Source organism: Astatotilapia calliptera, chromosome 11 (assembly GCF_964374335.1).
Source record: "Astatotilapia calliptera chromosome 11, fAstCal68.1, whole genome shotgun sequence".
In the NCBI taxonomy this organism is placed as follows: Eukaryota; Metazoa; Chordata; class Actinopteri; order Cichliformes; family Cichlidae; genus Astatotilapia; species Astatotilapia calliptera.
The window spans coordinates 37,412,326-37,429,825 of NC_137432.1; the positions used below are offsets into that span (position 1 = coordinate 37,412,326).

Consider the following 17,500-nt stretch of genomic DNA (forward strand, 5'->3'; position numbering starts at 1 on the left):
ATAAAAAAAAGCAAATCTCACCCAGGATGGAGTTCACCTCGCCGCTCACTGGAAGAGAAAGAATTCATCACTGTTTATTAATGTCACACAGGGTATAATTGATTACAGTTAGAAAATGATCAGCTGGAGTGTAAAGCTGCAGGAGAAACCAGCTCTCTCTGAAGGTCTGAGTGCAGAGAGCCACACTGAGTGAGATCTCAGTGAGCTGACCTGAGTTATAGGATGACGAGTCTCCTTGGAACGGGCAGTCAGTCAGAGATCCAGCTTTAGCAACGCTGCCCCCTAAAGCCATCATGAGGGACACCAAAGCCCCCTGAAACAAAGAAGAAGAGAAAGTGTGGAACAGAGCAAGAACTGTGAGGGAACCGTTCCTTTCATTTATCAAAATGTGTTCCTCACTCTCACGTTGAAGCTCAGACGCAGTTAAACTGGCAGAGGGCTGTAATTAGCACGCCCTTTAATTGGGTTTTTTCCTCATGTGAAGTGCAGACACTGACGAATGTTCCACTGGCGGTGCTGCCCATCACTGCTTTATTCACTCTCCTCTGTGCTCGTCCCCGTGCTGGCTCATGCACAAAGGCCCTTTCAGATGGGATTTATTTCTCTGAGGGAGGTGGAGTGATTTTAATATTACCTGCCCCACTTAGTGATTTTAATCCAGAGTTTATGCGACTCATTTTTCACCCCCTCTTTCACAAATAATTACCTCCTGCTTTTTCAGCAAACTGGCTGCTCGTCAGGTAATTTAAACCCTGTTCTTCTACTTCACAGTAAAAGTCTCATCTGTATTTCCACAGCCTGAAGCAGTGTCTTCAAAAATCCAGTTTAGTCCAACCAGCAGTTACCCCTGACACATCCTTCTATTTCAAAAACACTCATAATATTTCCTTAATCACTGAACAGATCGTTAATTTTCTGCTGCTCCAACCTGGAGTCGGGCGTAAGTCTTCTGCCCGTGTCTAATCTCCACCATCTCCACCTCTCTGGGCAGGGGAACCAGCGGCGGCAGGCCCTGGCTGGAGTCAGCCAGTCGGCAGTCAACATACAGCTCCATGTTGATGTTGTTACGCTGCAGGCCACCGACTCTCAGGATGATGGAGTGAGTCCGTCCATCAGCCAGGTTAGCGTTCTGCATGTTCACGGTGTGGACCTTCCCGTCAGCTTTGACGTAACGAACCAGGACTGAAGAACCAGAAGAACATGGACGGTAGAACAAAAGATAGTAAAAGAAAGGAGAGGAGAGAGAAGTCGCAGTTGGAGCAGAAATAGATGGAGTAGAAGAAGAGGAGAAAAAAAATGAACAGTTTGACGTTTGGTTTAAATGCATCATGATCACAAACACGGCATCAGGTATTTTATAGACTTACATATAAAGCATAGCTCTGTTTTTATAGGGTTTATATTAAGATAACGCAGAGCCGCTGGTTAGAGATTATAGATGACCACCTTGTAATTTGCAGTTTGATCTAACAGTGGCAGTATTAAGTCATTGCAACAACACCTATAATTAGACACAATAATGATACAGAAGTATCATGAAGGTTTAGTGTTAAGCGGCATTTTCTGTCACATGTCAGAGAACCAAGTCGGCCAGATTTTATTTTCATATATTACCTGCTGTAGTGCCATTTGTGGCAGCATTTTGAGTTGCTATATGTCAATACAGCCATTATATCCCAGATGTTAATAATATGTTTGCATTAAGTCCATAGTAACTACATAAATTACAAAACAAAGTGCAATAAAGTAGGTTTATATTTAGTTGCATGAAATATTTTCCAAACACTGGAAATTTATTTTGAGTGTCTTTACATTTTTGAGATGCACCAATTTTTATAAACTGCAGGAAAAATGAAAATAAATAATTTGTGAACATTTTGCAAAAAAAAGCATCAAAATAAACTATTTCCAACAACAGTGCAGTTTAAGTCCTGAGCCTCCAACAAAATGACACAGACAGGCCAACGTGACTCACAAACACCAGCAAACCTTCGAAAGGCCCCGCAGGGAAAAACTATGTTTCCCGCAAAAATGACATCACTTCCGGTTTTGGCAAGTGAGGGCGGTCGTGCGATAGCTTGCGCTGACGTTTATTCCAACGTTGATCGGCTCGGCAAAGCGTGTTTCTTGATTATAATGTTTTTGTTGTTTCCAGCGCTTTTTATGCGGTTTTTAAAAAAAGACATTTCTGGAAGGAAACTGTGACCTGAGACAAGCTGAATGCGTGTTGCTTAAGTACACTCCTCCGGTTTCATATGCAAAAAAATTAATTATTGCGCTAGCTTATGTGGCTGCAATTCTAACGGGATTTAGAAATAGTTACACAAATGGGCTTTAACCTCCTGGACATCACATTTTGGGTTATTTAGACCAAAAAACTCAATTTTGCTCTACAAGGGCCTGATATCCACTTACAAGAACATTATCCTGCTACTGTTCTATCAAATATTTTAAATGAATATCCTCATATGTGGCTCTTAATAAGGTAAAAATCTGGTAATTCTTTGTTTTTACATTCATCAGGTCCCAATCAGCCCAAATATCAAAGAGAAATTAAAAATGCTGCTGTGGGAGAGTTCGGGTCTCAGGAGGTTATAGAGGACAGCTCTGCAGATGAGAACAAACCTGAGAGATGTTGATGAAAGAAAAATAGAACTCATCGATATTAGACTGCAGTACTGAGCAAATATTAATCCAGTCTTTAACTCCTGTCTTCTACACAGAAAGTGTTACTAAGATACAAATAAGAAAGTTATTTATGAGGGTCAACAGGAGGAAATCATCCACAGCTTACTCATAAAGACAGGAACTGCCCATGCTCTAATTTCTAAATGCTTTTGTTTGAAAGTAGGCGATCAGGGCAACGGTTCCGTGGATGAGAAAATGGAAGAAGCGTAACGGAAAAAATTAAAAAGAATAAACAGTCTGAAGGAGCGGATGGCTGGCAGCTCGCAGCAGCAGGAAGAAGGAGCTCTGCTGACCAATAAAAACATGAGAAGCACCAAGAAAATAAAACTACCAGGATAAAATAACTGTGGTGGCGTAAAGATAAAAGTTATAGTTGTATCTTATTTCTCTGTCCCACAGAGCTGCGCTCAGTTCAACATAAATTACTGTCACCAGAGAACCCAGTGCAGATTCATCCGCTGCTGGAAATAGTCCCATTATTGGCCTATTTTCAAGGCGAGGAGGCTCTCTGGAAAATTTGTGTGGATCATATTCAGACTAAAGCATTTTGAGACAGCTAAATCACGAGGTCAAAGGTCGGCCTAAGCCAAAACACAAACACAGAGTAGTTTATGAAACATGGAGTCTGATTACAGCAATCATGTAGTTAGAGCAGCTGCAGGCTGAACTCGCAGTCTGTCATTATCAGGATGAAGAAGATTATAAAACGACAACAGAACCAGATTCCTGTGCCGGCCCGGCGGAGACCAGCTGATCAGACCAGACTGCACCCGCCCAGCACAGAGCCACGTGAACGTCATTCAGAGCTGAACCATCAGAGCGCAGTGTTCAGTTTCAGCTTCATTAAACATCATTGAGCTCGGCGTGATTACCAGCTCTGTAATCAGCCACCGTCTCAGTTCTGCAGGACTCAGAGTTTCCACAGATCTTCAGTCTGTCAGGCTCAGCTGTGTGTTTGATGTGGCAGACATGCGTGGAGTCTGCAGGTGTCACTCAGTGGAAACGTCACATCTTAGTGTCTGCATCTTTACAGCCCATGTGCTCCTGGACCAGCTGATGTATTTTATTTGCCACTTGTGGGAAAACTACATCAGAATGTATCAATAGGTTCATATTTGATTTTTTGACAACAGATTTTTCCTCCATGTCTAACTGTCAGTGGACAATCTGTGAGAAATTTCTGCTGTTCAACCTTTATGACAGGTAAGAAGGAGACGCTGCACCTCGAGTGGACGTAGATGGTGACGTAGTCCTGAAGTTATATACATTTTCATCTATAGCAAAGACAAGAGGGCGTGCAAGAGACTGATGTCACAAACTGAAACCTGAGAGAGCGGCCTGTGCAGAACCAGAAATTCCAATACATTCAATTCAATTTTATTCACACAGTGCCAGATCACAAAGTCGCCTCAAGGTGCTTTATATTGTAAGGTAGACCCTACAATAACATACAGGGAAAACCCAACAATCATATGACCCCCTGTGAGCAGCACTTTGGCGACAGTGGGAAGGAAAAACTCCCTTTTAACAGGAAGAAACCTCCGGCAGAACCAGGCTCAGGGAGGGGCGGGGCCATCTGCTGTGATTGGTTGGTGTGAGAGAAGGAAGACAGGATAAAGACATGCTGTGGAAGAAACAGATGAACAAACAAGTGTGACGGAAAACTCTGTGCCCTTTCTGATGAGCTGTTTAGGTCAGAAACTGACTCTGGGGAACTCCAGGCCTCGAGAGCCGGTAACCTGCAGCTTTTAATATCACCCTGGGCCAACACACCTGAATTACATGATTAGTTCACTACCAGGCCTCCGGAGGACTTCAAGACATGTTGAGGAGGTCATTTAGCCGTTTAAATCAGCTGTGTTGGATCAAGGGCACATCTAAAACCTGCAGGACACCGGCCCCCGAGGCTTGGAGTTCCCCACCCCTGGAGCACAGGAAATTAAAGTGTAGTTTAACCTGTGGAATATTAAAGACTGCTTTTGTCCCCAGATTGTTCAGTGTCTCTCTGGTGAGTGGAGTGTGCAGGATGATTGGTGGAAACGGTGTGAATAACTCTAACAAGCCTGTCATAACGGTTTTTACTTCCTCCATCATCATCATCAGCTGAATGATTTTAATGAAACATCTTCAACAACAACTAAAACCTTTGCAGTGACCATCACACCTCCTGAAGAACCCCACAGAGTCTCGGGATTCCTCAGTGATCTGTGGAACCTCCTTACTGCTCCACGGTACGGTGCGTTACTCTCCAGGGCCCCGTGGGTTCAAAGGTAAAATAAAACGTTTCTGTCAGATGTCACAGAAACACTGTGGACCAGCTGCTAAGCTAAAGACGCCACATTTCCTTCCTTTCTTTCCTTGTCCTGAACCTGCTACGTCGACCCTCTTGGTGAGGTGTTTCCTCTCAGTGAAGTATTCGAACCGCAGCCTTCATGCTTTCATGGAAAGCTTTTACAGCTCTGCTGTTTCATTTCAACAAAATCCATCCTGACACTTTTGGGATCTGTGGAAAGTTTAAGATTTCCAGCAGAGTTTAAAATAAAGAGGATTTGGATGGTGTTTGGATCAGAGCTGGAGTCAGATGAGGGTGAGCTGCTACACGTCCACCAACCTTTGTTGATCTTCCCCATGATGGCGACCTCCAGGTACTTCCTGTTGTCCTGCTTGCTGTAGATGCCCAGCAGAACTCCTCCGAGCTTTGCCGGCAGCCTGAACGTGGACACCACGTAGATGTCACTGAGTGCGCTCAGACCACCAGACAGCTTCTCCACCGCTGCAACGCTCTGCTTCGAGTCCTGCAGACCCAACACGTCGATCACTGAGGAGCAGGAAAGAGTGCACACAAGTGTTTCGTTAACACGAGAGTCCGTTAGCTCAGAAACCTCAAAGAGAAAAAAGCTGAACTGGTTTTTGACTCCTGTTCAGATTTCATCAGAGACACCGTGAGACAAATCTGACACTCAAAGGACTCACACAGGAATCGAACCACTGCCCCAAACAGCCAATCAACGGCCAAACTGGAAATTAGAAATCATGTTGTAGTGACAGCTGTGGACAAAGACCCACCGTGTGATCGCAGAGATATCTCTGTACTGATTATCTTAGCAAAGATGCAGAGAAGAATCCTGTTTTACTTTCTCGTCACTACTAATTAATCCACATGTCACAGAAATGTAACTTGTATAAAAAGATAACCAACAACAACAACCATAAGTAAAGAATGACACAATAAAAACATCTGGTTATAACAGGCATCAAAACTAAGAAATAAAGCGATGAGGGAATTCGCTCATTTCCAGATGTTTTCGATTTGTTGAGAAAGTCGTCAAATAGAAGAACTTTTTTCTTTTTATTACATTCAACACCAGGGCAGATGTTTGGCAAGTCTCTTTTGTTTTGATCGTCGACAACATGAAACGCGTTGGGTTTTGGTCTCAGTTTCAGAACCTTTACATACAATCAGCACACTTTTAACATCTGGAAAAGTGCCGGGCGGCGTCAGGTCGATGCCAAAGCCTGGCAGCATATTTTAAGACGTTCTGTGGTGACGTAGAAACAGATACTGCCTCGAAATGATTGATGCTAAGGCTGAAAGTTCAACACTAAAAATCATAAACTCTGTGATCGCCTGCTGAGCTGTCCAAGGTACATGCCGCCTCTCTCTCCAGCCAGCTGGGATCAGCTCCTGCCCTCAGGACGCTCTCCAGAATAAAGCAGACATAACTGAAGGATAAATGGAAATCATTTAGAAAGATGTAGGAGACCCACCGTCGCCCCCATTTTCCTTAAAGACCATCTTTATTGGTTTCTTCTTCATTTTTTTTATTAGAATCATATGAGGATCTGAGCATCTAACAGCTAATATCTGACTTTCTTGTGACCTTTGCACGTTTAAATTAGACTCCAAGTCACAACAATACTGAGTTAAAGCTTCCTTTTTAACATCTGAAACTTCCTGCAATCACTCAACTGCTCAGACTGCAAAACGAGACAACAGATGCATTTCTGCACCTCAGCTGGATTTGTACAGACGCATGAAGGTGGTTTACATCTCCCCTCTTGTTCTCACTGGGTGTCTCTAATTGTTGCTCCTCCCACTGTGGATTTAACAGTGATGATTTCAAACACACCAGAAAATTCTGGGCGAGGATCACATGAGTCAGAGCGGCTGCTGCGGTTTAATGTCACCGAGACAAATAGATGAGATTCCTCTGGGAGCTAAAATATTGTCTGAACATCGCAAAGGATGCAAGAATATTGTTCTTTAATACTTGACTCAAAGAAAAAACCTCGCCTGATCTAAGATAAATGGAACCTGTGCTCCATGAATGCTCTTTCGTGACAAATAAAAATACAAAAGTTAATCCGTATCCTTACACAGAATAGGCGTGGTTCAGGAGTACCTAAGAAATCTCTACCCTGAGTGAGCTGCATACAAAACCGATTAGGGACCACCAATGCAGGAACACAAAAGTGAAGCTGCTCAGCAGAACGGCTCTTTCCAAGCAGCTACGGTCTGATGACAGAAGGCGAGATAGAGATCAATCAGGGCAAGGGCCGGCTTGCCTTGATTGACACTAATCAGCACACAGAGCAGAGCAGTGTGCGAGGTGCTGTCGGCTATGCTGAAAGCAGTGACTCACTTTACCTGCTGATACATGAACCGACGCAGCAAACTTCAACGTGCAGCTTCCAGGTTTTTATTGTGAAACTAAGCTACGTTGGTGAGCTCGACTCAGGAAGTTTCTGATCAGTCCATCTGCTGAACACAAACACCACAGAGGAAGAACAACACAGACAGCTGATAATCCTGCCGCCCCTCCACCCTCACACCAGCCAGGATGTCTTAGTCCAATAACAACAGATGACTCCTGATGTTTTAAAACAAACCCCAACAATCTTCAAACTGGAGACTAGTGTAGCACCTGAACCTCCGCAGAAAGAGGAGTCAGCTCCATGCAGCCCGCAGGAGGGGGCTCAGACCATAAACATCTGGCTGGAACCAGTTTAAGCTCAATTTACTGGTTTCACAAAGGTGGCTCAGTGTTAGACACAGTAACAGGTCAGAGCATCACGCAGACACAGCTGACGCTAAAACTGATCCCAGTGCAGAGGCTTTAAAACGCAGAAGAGTCGTGAAACCAGCAGGCGACCCCACAGTGGCCACGCCCACCTTTCAGTCTGCAGACTTAACACTTGGTCCTAAATAAAGTCACTCCTGCAAACGTTAAACACCTTTTCTCAGATCACTTGACTGAGTAGCTTCTTTTTGATAGTTTGTTGGTCGTTTCTTAAAAGCAACAGAATCTCTGCCTCGCCTCCAAAACCCTGTTTTCCATGTTTTAATGGTAATAAAGTATTTGTTAATAAAATGAAAGATTTAAAGATGATCTCTGTCTGCACTGGGCTTACGTCACAGAAAATGAATCCTTAGCAGACGGGGAACCCCTTTCAAGTCCTCGCTTTTAGTCCAAATCTCTTGCAGCTGTTTTCCAGAAGATAAAATTGAAAAGATTAAAAAAAATGTTGTTGGAAACCCAGAAAGTTACTATAAACAATCCCAAAGTGGAAGAAAGCAGTGAAAGCGCTGACACACTGAGGAAGCTTTCTTCTCATCAGATTGTTTTAAACACTTGAAAAATAGGAGCAGTGATCCTGCTCTAGGATCTATAACATCTGTTCCTCTTTATTAGGCCACTGTGAAGATGGTCTCTCAGCCCAGAGTCAGCAGAGGTCCGCACCTCAGTCCTGAACTCCTTGCTCGGTTTTTATTTGGTGTCTGTGTCTGTGTATGTGTTTCTCTTTAGTCTGAGTGAATCTGTCCTCACAAAAAAATAAAATCATTACAATTCACCCCAATATGCAGCTGCTGTGTTTTATGTAACATTCATCGGTGAGCAGCAGCTGCTGTCACTGTGGATTACACAGCATGTGCAATATGGACACCTTTTGTGTTCTTTAATGTTTTCTGTATTATTCCAAAAAGGACTTTGGAAAGTTAGGTATGATTAAAAATCTGGATCTCTAAGACCACAGACTGTATGTAGAAGATGGACATGGCTGCCATGACATCATCCACTGGTTTTGGACTCCACATTTTAAAGGTTCAGTGTTAGTGACTTAGAAACGACCTCATTCAGTTATCAGCTAGTGCTAGCTGGCTCCCTTTGCCAGCTGGCTGCATCACTATTTATTACTATAATGGACTAATAACGCACTCAGCAGGACTGGAGTCTTTAGCAGGCACTGATGTTATTATCAGACTATTATTCAGATAACTAAACGCTCCATCATGGACGTGAGGCCTGAGGTGAGACCTTCGTCAGCTTCCACCTGCTGTTCAAACTTCCTCAGCAGCACACTTTGTTTCACAGAAACAGCATCCTGAGCCGAACACGTCCTCGGGATGTTTTAGACCATCTCACTCTGTCTCCGGTACTAAAATTTCTGACTTCAGGTGATCGACTGATATCTGATACAGTCTCAAGAACTTTTATTAAAGAAATAAAACATTTTAATTTGAGTAATTCATGAGTATAGATTAGTTTTTAATAGGTTTAAGAACAGAAAGGGAGATTTTACACCACCTGGTTAGAAGGTGTAATAATGAAAAGCTTATTAATACATTTAATATAAATGTAGAACACATTTACCTTTTTTCCATAAAATCGTAAACAGTATCAGTAATGATTTATTTGTTATTAATAAACCCGTTTGCTATGAACTCATAACCTGAAAGCTGGTCGTGCAATATTAGTAACACAAACCTGGTATTAACATTAATAAACACCATTTATTAAAGAGCAGTTTTTCAATGTATTTGCTAAGTTTGCTAAAACTGTGTGTAGCGTTGAAACAATATTAGTAACGTGCTCGGAGTTAATAAAATCAGCAGCTATAGTTAATGTGTCACTACGAAGTGTACTAAAGCAGTACTTCAGTGCAGTACTCGAGGATTACAACTACTTCCCATCCCGTTTTACTCGGTTTCAGTTACAGCATCAGCTGCAGGTTGGTTCGGTTCTCTGACCTTGGACGTCCGGTCCGTCCGGGACTCCCGCAGCGAGCTGAGCGCCGATGAGTGACAGCAGAACCGGGACACACCAACCCATGCTGGACCTCAAAGAACCGGCTCTGGAAACTTTAAACCGGAGATCCCGGAGGTACAGAAACCCGTGCAGGTCCCACGCGATGCTGGACTTGGGGGAACCGAAGGAGAACCGGAGGAGCTCTCCAAAGAAGGTCGGAGAAGCTGGAGGACGGAGAGGGGAGCAGGGGCAGTTTCAGCCAGGAGGAAGGAGCAAGAGGACCGAGAGAGCAGGCTGTATCCACACCGACGAACAGCAGCGGTGAGCGGTGAGGAGAGGAGCCGAAGCACCGCAGGACAAACCGAGCAACTGACGGGCGGGTTCACGAGCACAGCTGGAAACTGCTGCTGGCGCGCGCTCAAGTCGTGCGCGCGACCCGAGAGCAACAATAACAATAAAAGAAAATCAAATTAATTCAACTTTAAAAACAACAACAAAGTAAAAACAGAGAAAGGAAGTTTTTTTCATAGGTTAAAGTTTTCTTTTCTTGAAGTGAAACATCTGCACTTCACTTTTTTGGATAACAAACAGAGAAGCAGCTCGGATCAGATTACATAACAGCGAATAAGGGGTCGAGAATCAGTTTAGTGCCTGATGGCTGCAGCTGTGAGGGCATTAAACAGATCACTCCTCCATCCATCACAGCAGGTCAGAGGTCAGGTGTCAGAGGTCAGGAGCTGCCTCCCAGGAGCTCTGATGTCCGTACCACCTTTGTGTTCTGGGACCCTCATTCAGTCCTGCAGGGGGCCAGCTGAGGGTCCAGGGCCAGACTGTGACACCCCCGGGTGCAGGGTCCTTGTGTGAGTTCAGAAAATAATTTACAAGAAGAATTAGAAGAAAAACGTCCGGAAGTTCAGGAAGTGGACCTCTGTTGAATCCTTTTGGATGGCTAATGGAACTAGCTGAAAAAACACACATGGCATGCTGTGCGATACGTCCCACGTGTTTGTACTTCAGTGTCCATACGGATTTTATTAGCCTGATACTGCAGTGATTTGCAATTTAATTCAATTATATTTATACAGCGCCAAATCACAAGTCAGCTTAAGGTTCTTTATATTGTAACATAAAGACCCTACAATAGTACACACAGAGAAAAACCCAACAATCGTATGACCCCCTGTGAGAAAGCACTTTGGCGACAGTGGGAAGGAAAAACTCCCTTTTAACAGGAAGAAACCTCCAGCAGAACCAGGCTCAGGGAGGGGCGGTTGGGGGATCGTCTTTACAGGCTGAGACCTCAGTCTAAAGTCTGTGTGTGATCTCCAGCGATGGGCAGTAATGCATTACTGTAATCCGATTACTTTTTCAAGTAACAAGTAATGTAAGGGATTACTATTGCAAAAAAAGTAATTTGATTACTGTTACTTTCCCGTAAGCAAGCTGCGTTATGATGACATTATTTTATTTTATATGCAGGAAATAGGTTTAAATGTTAAACAATTTCTTCAAGTCAAAGACTGTTGAATATAATTTATTTTCTGCTTGATGCATAAAATTAAAAGTTTAAAAGTAATTAAACAAGTTTTAAAAAGAGGCTTTCCATTTGATTCAATTTTATATGACGATTAGGCATAAAAATTAGAATTGGGCTGAAAGGTCTGTTGCTTTATTACGTATTCAGGTTGTGTATCATGTTTTTAAAAAGTAACTAAGTAACTAATTACTTTTGATCAGCAAAAAATGTAAGTAATCAGTAAAGCAACTGGATTACTTTTTTGAAGAAGTAATCAGTAATTAGTTACTAATTACTTTTTTAAGCTGTCTGAACTAAATTGTTTGGTTGGTGGGTGGGCGTGTCTTAGATGGGCAGGCTCTACTGAAGGATTCATGTGTGAAGAATTACTCAAGGCCAAGCTGGCACAGACTGAGAGACATCAAGAGGTCGCAGGGCCCTGCAGCCAAACAAACACACATGAAAACATCCATGGATTCATGATTTTAATGTTTCTAAAGTCCTCATCACAAACATGACTGAACATGAAGCGCTGGAGGCTTCCAGGCTCCCGTCCTGATGTAAAGGAGAGAAGCGAACTTCAGTGAAAACGTAACGTGGGAGTGATTCTCGATGAAATCAGCAACACAAAGAAGGCGAGCTCTCGGTTTCTGCTGCGGTCCTCCCTGCATGCCTCCTCTCACGCTTTCAGACTGTTTGTTTCTGACTCCAGCACGTTGCCATGGAAACTCGTGTTTAACAGCAGGTGAGGGGAGGAAGGAAACGCCACCTCTCCACCTCCAGACCTCCGGCTCCTTTTTGCCTCCTCAGTCTGAAGCAGAAGTGTGTGAGGAGTGAAAAAGTGTCACACAGAGTTTGTAATTCTGTCTTAACTGCGTCTGGAGAAAGAATCCAGCTCCTCAAACTGCTTCCAGATCAGCTCATTAAGCCCAGCAGAGCAGGAGGGGGGGGGGGGGGGGGGGGGGCACGCACGTTAACAGCACGCAGCACAGAAGCCAGGCCAGGATTCCTGTGAGGTGGCGTCATGTGCAGCTGTACGTCCCCGGGGTCCAGACCCGGTCAGGATGGGTGGAGTCTCGGGGCGGAGGGGTGGGTCAAAAACATTCATTTCTATTATCCTGACATGTGGATGTTGTCTGCTGTTGTTTCATTGTCCAGTTTACGGTAAAATCACCTCTCGTGACCTCTCGTTTCAGTCAGAGTGAGTCCAGATGATTCTTACTTCTCATTTTCAGCAACATATTTTCATTCCTAAACTAGTAGAGTGGCTTAGCATGATTACCAGCTCAAACAATAATCCTTATTTATCTTACAGCGCACTGTGACGCAGCTCCCCAGTTTCAAACTGTCTGGAAACTTTATTCTGATTGGCTCAGAAGATTTGAACAGAAGCGAGAAGGGAGCATACTTGATCAAATAAACATCACGTTGTATTAAATAAGACCTCAAATTGCTGCTGGAGATAACAAACTCCATCAGAGGTCACGGAAATGAGCGGAAGAGTCACCGTGCTGTCGTGGAACCAAGACGGTGAAGCTCGGGTTCGGATTTGGGAACGAATCCATGTGTGTGAATGAGACAGAAGCAGGGAAGGAGAGACAGAGGAGTTTAAATACCTGGGCTCCAAAGCAACAGACAGCACACAAGAGAGGTGAAGAGGAGTGGGTGGAGACGGGAGCCGTTTATTGTGACAGGATAGTTTAAAGATGGAGGCAAGACCTGCTGTGATGTATCGTTTGGAGACGCCGGAGGCCGAACTGAAGATGTTCTTGAGCGGGATGGACGGGATTAGAAATGAGCGCGTGCAGAGGAGGGAGGCGGGGATGGAGCTTTCAGGCAGGAAGAGAAGAGCATAGATGAAGGAGGACATGCAGAAGCATGACAGAGGAGGATGCTGGGATAGGAGGAGATGGAGGCAGATGATCTGCTGTGGCGCCCCCTACAGCGAGCAACCAGAAGAAAAAGTAGTAGTTGGTGACTGGAACCACGCTGGAAATGTGGTAATTTGGACCAAAATCAATGAAACTCCAGGTTGAAAGCCGGTAGAATTCCAGCATGAATAACAACTGGTAACGAGTCGTTGTTATATGTGCTGGTTTAGGCGCTCTTCTGCTTCTGTGCACCTCCCCTCTGTCATTCGCTGATAACTTCCACAGATGAAGTGAAGGCAGCTGCTGGTGACTTTGATTATATGGAGAAAAAAAATCATTTAAGCCACAAAACAACAAATGAACCCAAATAAGCTTTGTTTGAATCCTCCATGAGTACGGAGCCATCCGTCTGCATTTAAAGCTTTATTCTCTTGTGTCGTCGTCACATGAAACTTACGCTGAAACATGTTCAGAACAAAGATGCATCAGTAGTGAACGCTGTCAACATTTCTTCTCCTTTTGCTTCATATTATGTTGAAAATAAAACAGAACACATGAAAACTAAACAAAACCATGTGACTCCACTTTTCCTTTAATTCATTTCTGTACATACACCAGCACTAAACTCCACTTCCTGTCCACAGAGGCTCGTTTGTGTCGATAAATTATTTTTTCATTTGATAAACTTCACACTGACGCTTCCTGTTTGGTCAGATGGACCCAAACTTTGTCTAACTGCACCTGGATCTTATCCTGAACATTTTCACTGCTGTCCGCGGAGTCCCACGGCGGCCTCGGCCCGTCGTCCTCAGCCGTCTCCTTCGTCCTCGTGGTCGTGATGGGAGCCGATGTCCTGCAGGTCCGGCGGCTCCTCCAGCGCCTCGTGATGGGCGTGCTGGATTGACACCATGCCTGTCAGGAGGGCGTAGCTCAGCATGGCGCCCAAAGCCACCAGAGCAGACAGGAACTGCTTCCTCCGCTTGTTGGGAACGTGGTCGAAGTCTCCGCCTTCAGAGTGGGGGGAAGTCTTCTGACTGAAGCTCTCTGAACCAAAAAACAACAACGGGGAGAATGTCAGCCGTGTTTCTACTGTGTTTCTACTCTAGGCGGTTTCTGCTCGCTCACGGTGGCTTCGCTAACCGCAGCGTGAAACACTACATCACAGCTGCTGGTGCACTTTGGTGCCATTTTGGCTCATCGTGCACATTCTGACTTTTTCTGCCTCGGTTGGGGTGGAAATACGAGTGTGCGGACCGGGTCTGCTGCCGTATCAATGCAGGGATTCCCACAGGACACATAAGGAAATCACCGCAGCAGTTGGAAACGAGAATTCCTGTGGAAAACTTTGCTTCTCGTCTTCCTATCGAAGAGGCGAAGCGCTTCATTTCTTTCCTGAGCTGTGATCATCCAGCAGCTCCAGAGAGCCCGGCGCGCTTCGAGCACCAGTTTGAACACTAATGTCAGAGTTTCCAGGAGCAATAAACAAAATGTCAACCACAACAACGTGTCAATGTCACATTACTGAAGCATGAGACGAAGTTGTGTAGACGATCAGGAACCGCTGCAGGTTGCATTAACACGAGCTACAATTCAAAAGCTCCCAGGATCCTTCACAGGGTTTGTGGCTATGGTTTAGGTTTAAAGCTGAACCATCAATGACAAGCACCCTGACCCTTGACCCCATGCTCTTAGAACATGTGAGTGGGCTTTTAAAAGTTGTTCTTTCAAGTGAAACACTGTAACTAAAGAAGTAAAGTAGTAGTAAAGTGCTACGTCACAGATTTGTGGGTTGATGCTGTAGTCTCTTTACTTTAGAGCATAAAGCAGGACTGTTGTGGTGAACTGGTGCTTTATAATTAAATCTGAATTGAACTGGGAACTTTTCCACTGGTGTCCCCGCTCACACAGCAGGAAACGGTCCACACAAGACTCCGACTACTGGAAATACTCTGTGTGCTGAAATGAAAGCGAGCTGGGAGCGTTTCAGACGGTGTCAAGTTCACAACCAAAACTTTCTAAAAGGCACCAACAACAAAAATCTCTCCAATAAAACAAACATCGTCTTTGTGACAGCGCTCCGATAAGCATCCCGGGTCTTTTCCCCCTAAGTGTTACAACATGTGTGCCTGATGTCATCTTCGTTCCTCGTTAGTGATGGCAGAAGTCAAACAGCAGAAAACACGTTTCAGACTAAAATGAGACAATCTGTTTAGAGTGACGGTTTACACGATGTCACATCAATCTCAGACGGATAAATGATTCCAAAACATCTCAGAGGCAAAAAATGCTGACGGGCTTGAACTGTTGTTACTTCTCTTATTAATGGTTTCAGACATCTCGCTCTCAGAGTTTCACTTTAAAGTCTGCGAACAATTTGTCAGAAGATTAAAACGTCCTGAAGTGAGCGGGACGGCGTCCAGCCTCGTCCTGGACTCGAGAAGTCTGCTCTCGGACTGTTGTGTGCCTCACCTCGGCCGTCTTTGGGGAAGTAGAGCTGCAGGATGTTGGTGCAGAAGTTGGTCAGGTTGTCGAGAGACTTCAGATGCTGTTGTAGTTTCCCATTGGGCAGTTTGCACTTCAGGATGGGCGCCAGGTGACCAAACACATAGGCATCGAGAGAGGAAGGCCTGCAGGGAGAAAAGCTTATTAGGGTCAAAGTCCAATAATCTGGTGTCACCACTGCAACTCCCAGTGACAATTACTGAGTGCATCACTGTATGCAGTGCAGTAAGGTACATAAGGAGGACAGACGTGCATGAACACAGGGTGTCTACAAGAGTTTTTACCACAGTTGACATGATACACAGTGTTTTTCAAAATGATAGCCATCAATCTATCGTCTAACGTATATTTGACCTCCTTCTCCCGAACCCTCCAGCGGCCCCGGGTCTCCTCCTGGGTGGAGGTGCCTGAAACACCTCTAGAAAAGCTTTTAACTTAATGACCATCTTCAAAGTTTCCCCAGAGTAATACAAGTGCGCTGCCTGTGAGAAAAGCCAACTTCGTGTTTTCACGTTAACGTGTGGATGAACTTACGAGTCTCCAAAGAAGAATTTGTGAGAGCCGAGTCGCTGGGACAGCAGGTTCATGCACTCGGCAGCATCTCGGTACAACTGAAAACCACAAGACAGACACAGAAAGACAAAACTGGGTCAAAGCCAGAAGCTTCAGTTTATAGATCAACAATATCTGTAAAAAAGGCTCAAAAGGTGCAGGAAGTCTGGTTCTGCTAAAAAGCTGAAAACAAAAAAACTCCGGGCCAGTTTTGTCGTCTCGTGCTGGAGCTTTTGGGGCTTTTTCTGTTCCTGGTACTGGGACGGTAGAAGAGAGGCCTTAGGATACCCAGAGGTGTGTTCATATGTGGCCCTTTGTCCCACCAGACTTCACAAGATGGAAAGTCTCGAGTAGTCTAAGGAGCTTGGAAAGAAAAGCGTCTGGACTTCTTTAAGTTGCTTGAAGATGTTTCACCTCTCATCCGAGAAGCTTCTTCAGTTCTAAAGTCTCGATTACTTGCCCCCGATTCCCAACCTTTAACCTTAAATCTGCCAAGGCTACAATGGAGTCTCGAGCTGCCTGGATGTCATGCTTGTGACCTTGGTCCTCCTTGTCTGGAGTAAATTTCCTGCAGTTCATTGTTCCTCCTCTCACTGTGTACACAGCTGTTCCATTACCAGCTCCTCTGACTTAGTGCTATTGAAACCAAGCATTAAAAAGCCAAGGGCCACCATAAATTTAACTGTGAAAGCTAAAGCAAGGAACTAACATGGCCAAGGCCAAAGGTCCGTGTCCAACTCCTGTGCTGAAAGTCTGCACAGTGTGATGCCTTTTACGACCACTGAGAGCTGTTAATATCTCCACTGGACACCTCCGAAGAGAGCACATCAATTCGTTTCTTCATGCCTTAGAAACTCCTGCGACTGACTGCTGAGGTCGGGTTATACCAAACGTCTTTGGTACGGTCACTTAGAAAGGGCTTCTCAAACATGAGCGTTATAGCCTCAAGCACAGCCAAATGTTCACCAAAGTCATCAGGATTTATTTGTGTGACGTGTTTATAATCTCCAGGGGAAAAGTGTCTGACGAACTCACTTTTCTGGAGCATCCAAACACACCTCAGACTTCATCAGTGCCGACCACAAAAAATGTCGACTCTGTGCAACATTTCAGGCAGTTCTTCTACGGTTTCCCTCCAGATGACGGAAACACTCGGCAGTACATTCATATTTTACCCAGTCAGTATTTTAAAGAGCGTGACATCAAATTAATAACTGAATTATCTGGATGTTAATATTATGCTGTTGGACTGGAGGCGTGTTTTTGGCCCAGAGTTTCCATTTGCATCGGGTACTATGGACATTTAAAGGGCCGGTTCATCCAGATGACCATGTCGACGTAAT

General features: G+C 44.5%; 2 protein-coding genes and 1 long non-coding RNA gene across 4 annotated transcripts in view; 1 reads left to right on the forward strand and 2 right to left on the reverse strand.

The window, feature by feature from the left end:
* The window catches only part of thbs3a (thrombospondin 3a), a 25,656-nt gene extending 14,758 nt beyond the window's left edge, over positions 1 to 10,898 (reverse strand). Inside the window, exons 1-5 of one of the 2 annotated variants that reach the window (XM_026184568.2) lie at positions 9,719 to 10,878; positions 5,300 to 5,506; positions 929 to 1,182; positions 211 to 313; positions 22 to 48 (exon numbers count right to left, since the gene is read on the reverse strand). In XM_026184568.2, coding sequence (XP_026040353.1) covers positions 22 to 48; positions 211 to 313; positions 929 to 1,182; positions 5,300 to 5,506; positions 9,719 to 9,800 — 673 coding nt within the window. In that variant the 5' untranslated portion in view covers positions 9,801 to 10,878. Of the gene's footprint in view, positions 1 to 21; positions 49 to 210; positions 314 to 928; positions 1,183 to 5,299; positions 5,507 to 9,718 lie in introns of both variants that reach the window. The other variant, XM_080308582.1, reaches the window with a different exon arrangement.
* Positions 10,899 to 12,278: 1,380 nt separating this feature from the next.
* Positions 12,279 to 14,016, forward strand: LOC145431998 (uncharacterized). The gene is made up of 2 exons (XR_013912338.1): positions 12,279 to 12,433; positions 12,548 to 14,016. It is a non-coding gene; the product is annotated as an uncharacterized LOC145431998 (long non-coding RNA).
* Positions 13,678 to 17,500, reverse strand: part of mtx1a (metaxin 1a) — a 13,691-nt gene continuing 9,868 nt past the window's right edge. Inside the window, exons 6-8 of the mRNA XM_026185005.2 lie at positions 16,140 to 16,216; positions 15,573 to 15,730; positions 13,678 to 14,147 (exon numbers count right to left, since the gene is read on the reverse strand). Coding sequence (XP_026040790.2) covers positions 13,912 to 14,147; positions 15,573 to 15,730; positions 16,140 to 16,216 — 471 coding nt within the window. The 3' untranslated portion in view covers positions 13,678 to 13,911. The remainder of the gene's footprint in view (positions 14,148 to 15,572; positions 15,731 to 16,139; positions 16,217 to 17,500) is intronic.